Source organism: Octodon degus, unplaced genomic scaffold (assembly GCF_000260255.1).
Source record: "Octodon degus isolate 3935 unplaced genomic scaffold, OctDeg1.0 scaffold00070, whole genome shotgun sequence".
In the NCBI taxonomy this organism is placed as follows: Eukaryota; Metazoa; Chordata; class Mammalia; order Rodentia; family Octodontidae; genus Octodon; species Octodon degus.
In genome coordinates, this window is record NW_004524646.1 from 4,421,053 (window position 1) to 4,421,863 (window position 811).

The window sequence follows — 811 nt, forward strand, 5'->3', positions numbered from 1 at the left end:
TTAATATTTTGAGTTGTTAAAAAGCTAATTTTAAAATACCTCTACTGAAAAAATATTTACAGTGCAATGTTTTCCCCACTCAAATATTAGATATAAAACATCAGCTTTGCATCAAAACTTCTAAATTTTTTTCTTAAGAATTACAATATGCTACTGGGAAAAATTAGAAATTTAAATCTTATTTCATACCAACTTACTCTGACTTTTGGCAAAACTCTTCGAAGCGTCTCAGTAGGATTCTGTCGCATCAAAAATGGAAGATTTGCAATCACACTTGTTCCTTGGATATCCTGACCAGCACTTAAAAAGAAAACACAAATTTTAATTAGTAATTATAAGCTCAGTTTTTCACTTATGATCATAGAAAGAATGAATTGATTAAAAACAGGAATAAAATTTCATTAAGTAAATCACAATAGATACATGAAAATATGGTGGTACATAATAAAAATGCTATATAATAAAAAATATGATGGTTGCGATGAAATAAGATTCTCTATAAATATGTCTTTAAGTCTTGAAACTATTATTAGGTAATTATCCTAAAATTCTACATCATTTTCCTATGACCTGTCAATTTATTGTACTTATAAAATATACATATATAGTAAATTTATACGAACATCATAATCATAGCAACAATAGGGATAATACTAATATCAACTACAGCAAACCATGCAGCTTTCTTTCAGCACAGTGAAATTACTAGTTTTAATTAACTGGCTCCATGAAATGCCAGAAACTTCTTAAAAGATGCATATACACTGAATTCAAAACGTCAGCCAAGTATATTTCTTTTTTTTTAAACATT

At 27.1% G+C, this 811-nt stretch overlaps 1 protein-coding gene across 1 annotated transcript in view; it reads right to left on the reverse strand.

The window, feature by feature from the left end:
* Ppp4r4 (protein phosphatase 4 regulatory subunit 4) overlaps positions 1-811 on the reverse strand; it is a 131,719-nt gene that overhangs the window by 93,397 nt on the left and 37,511 nt on the right. The window contains exon 3 of the mRNA XM_004635205.2: positions 198-300. Coding sequence (XP_004635262.1) covers positions 198-300 — 103 coding nt within the window. The remainder of the gene's footprint in view (positions 1-197; positions 301-811) is intronic.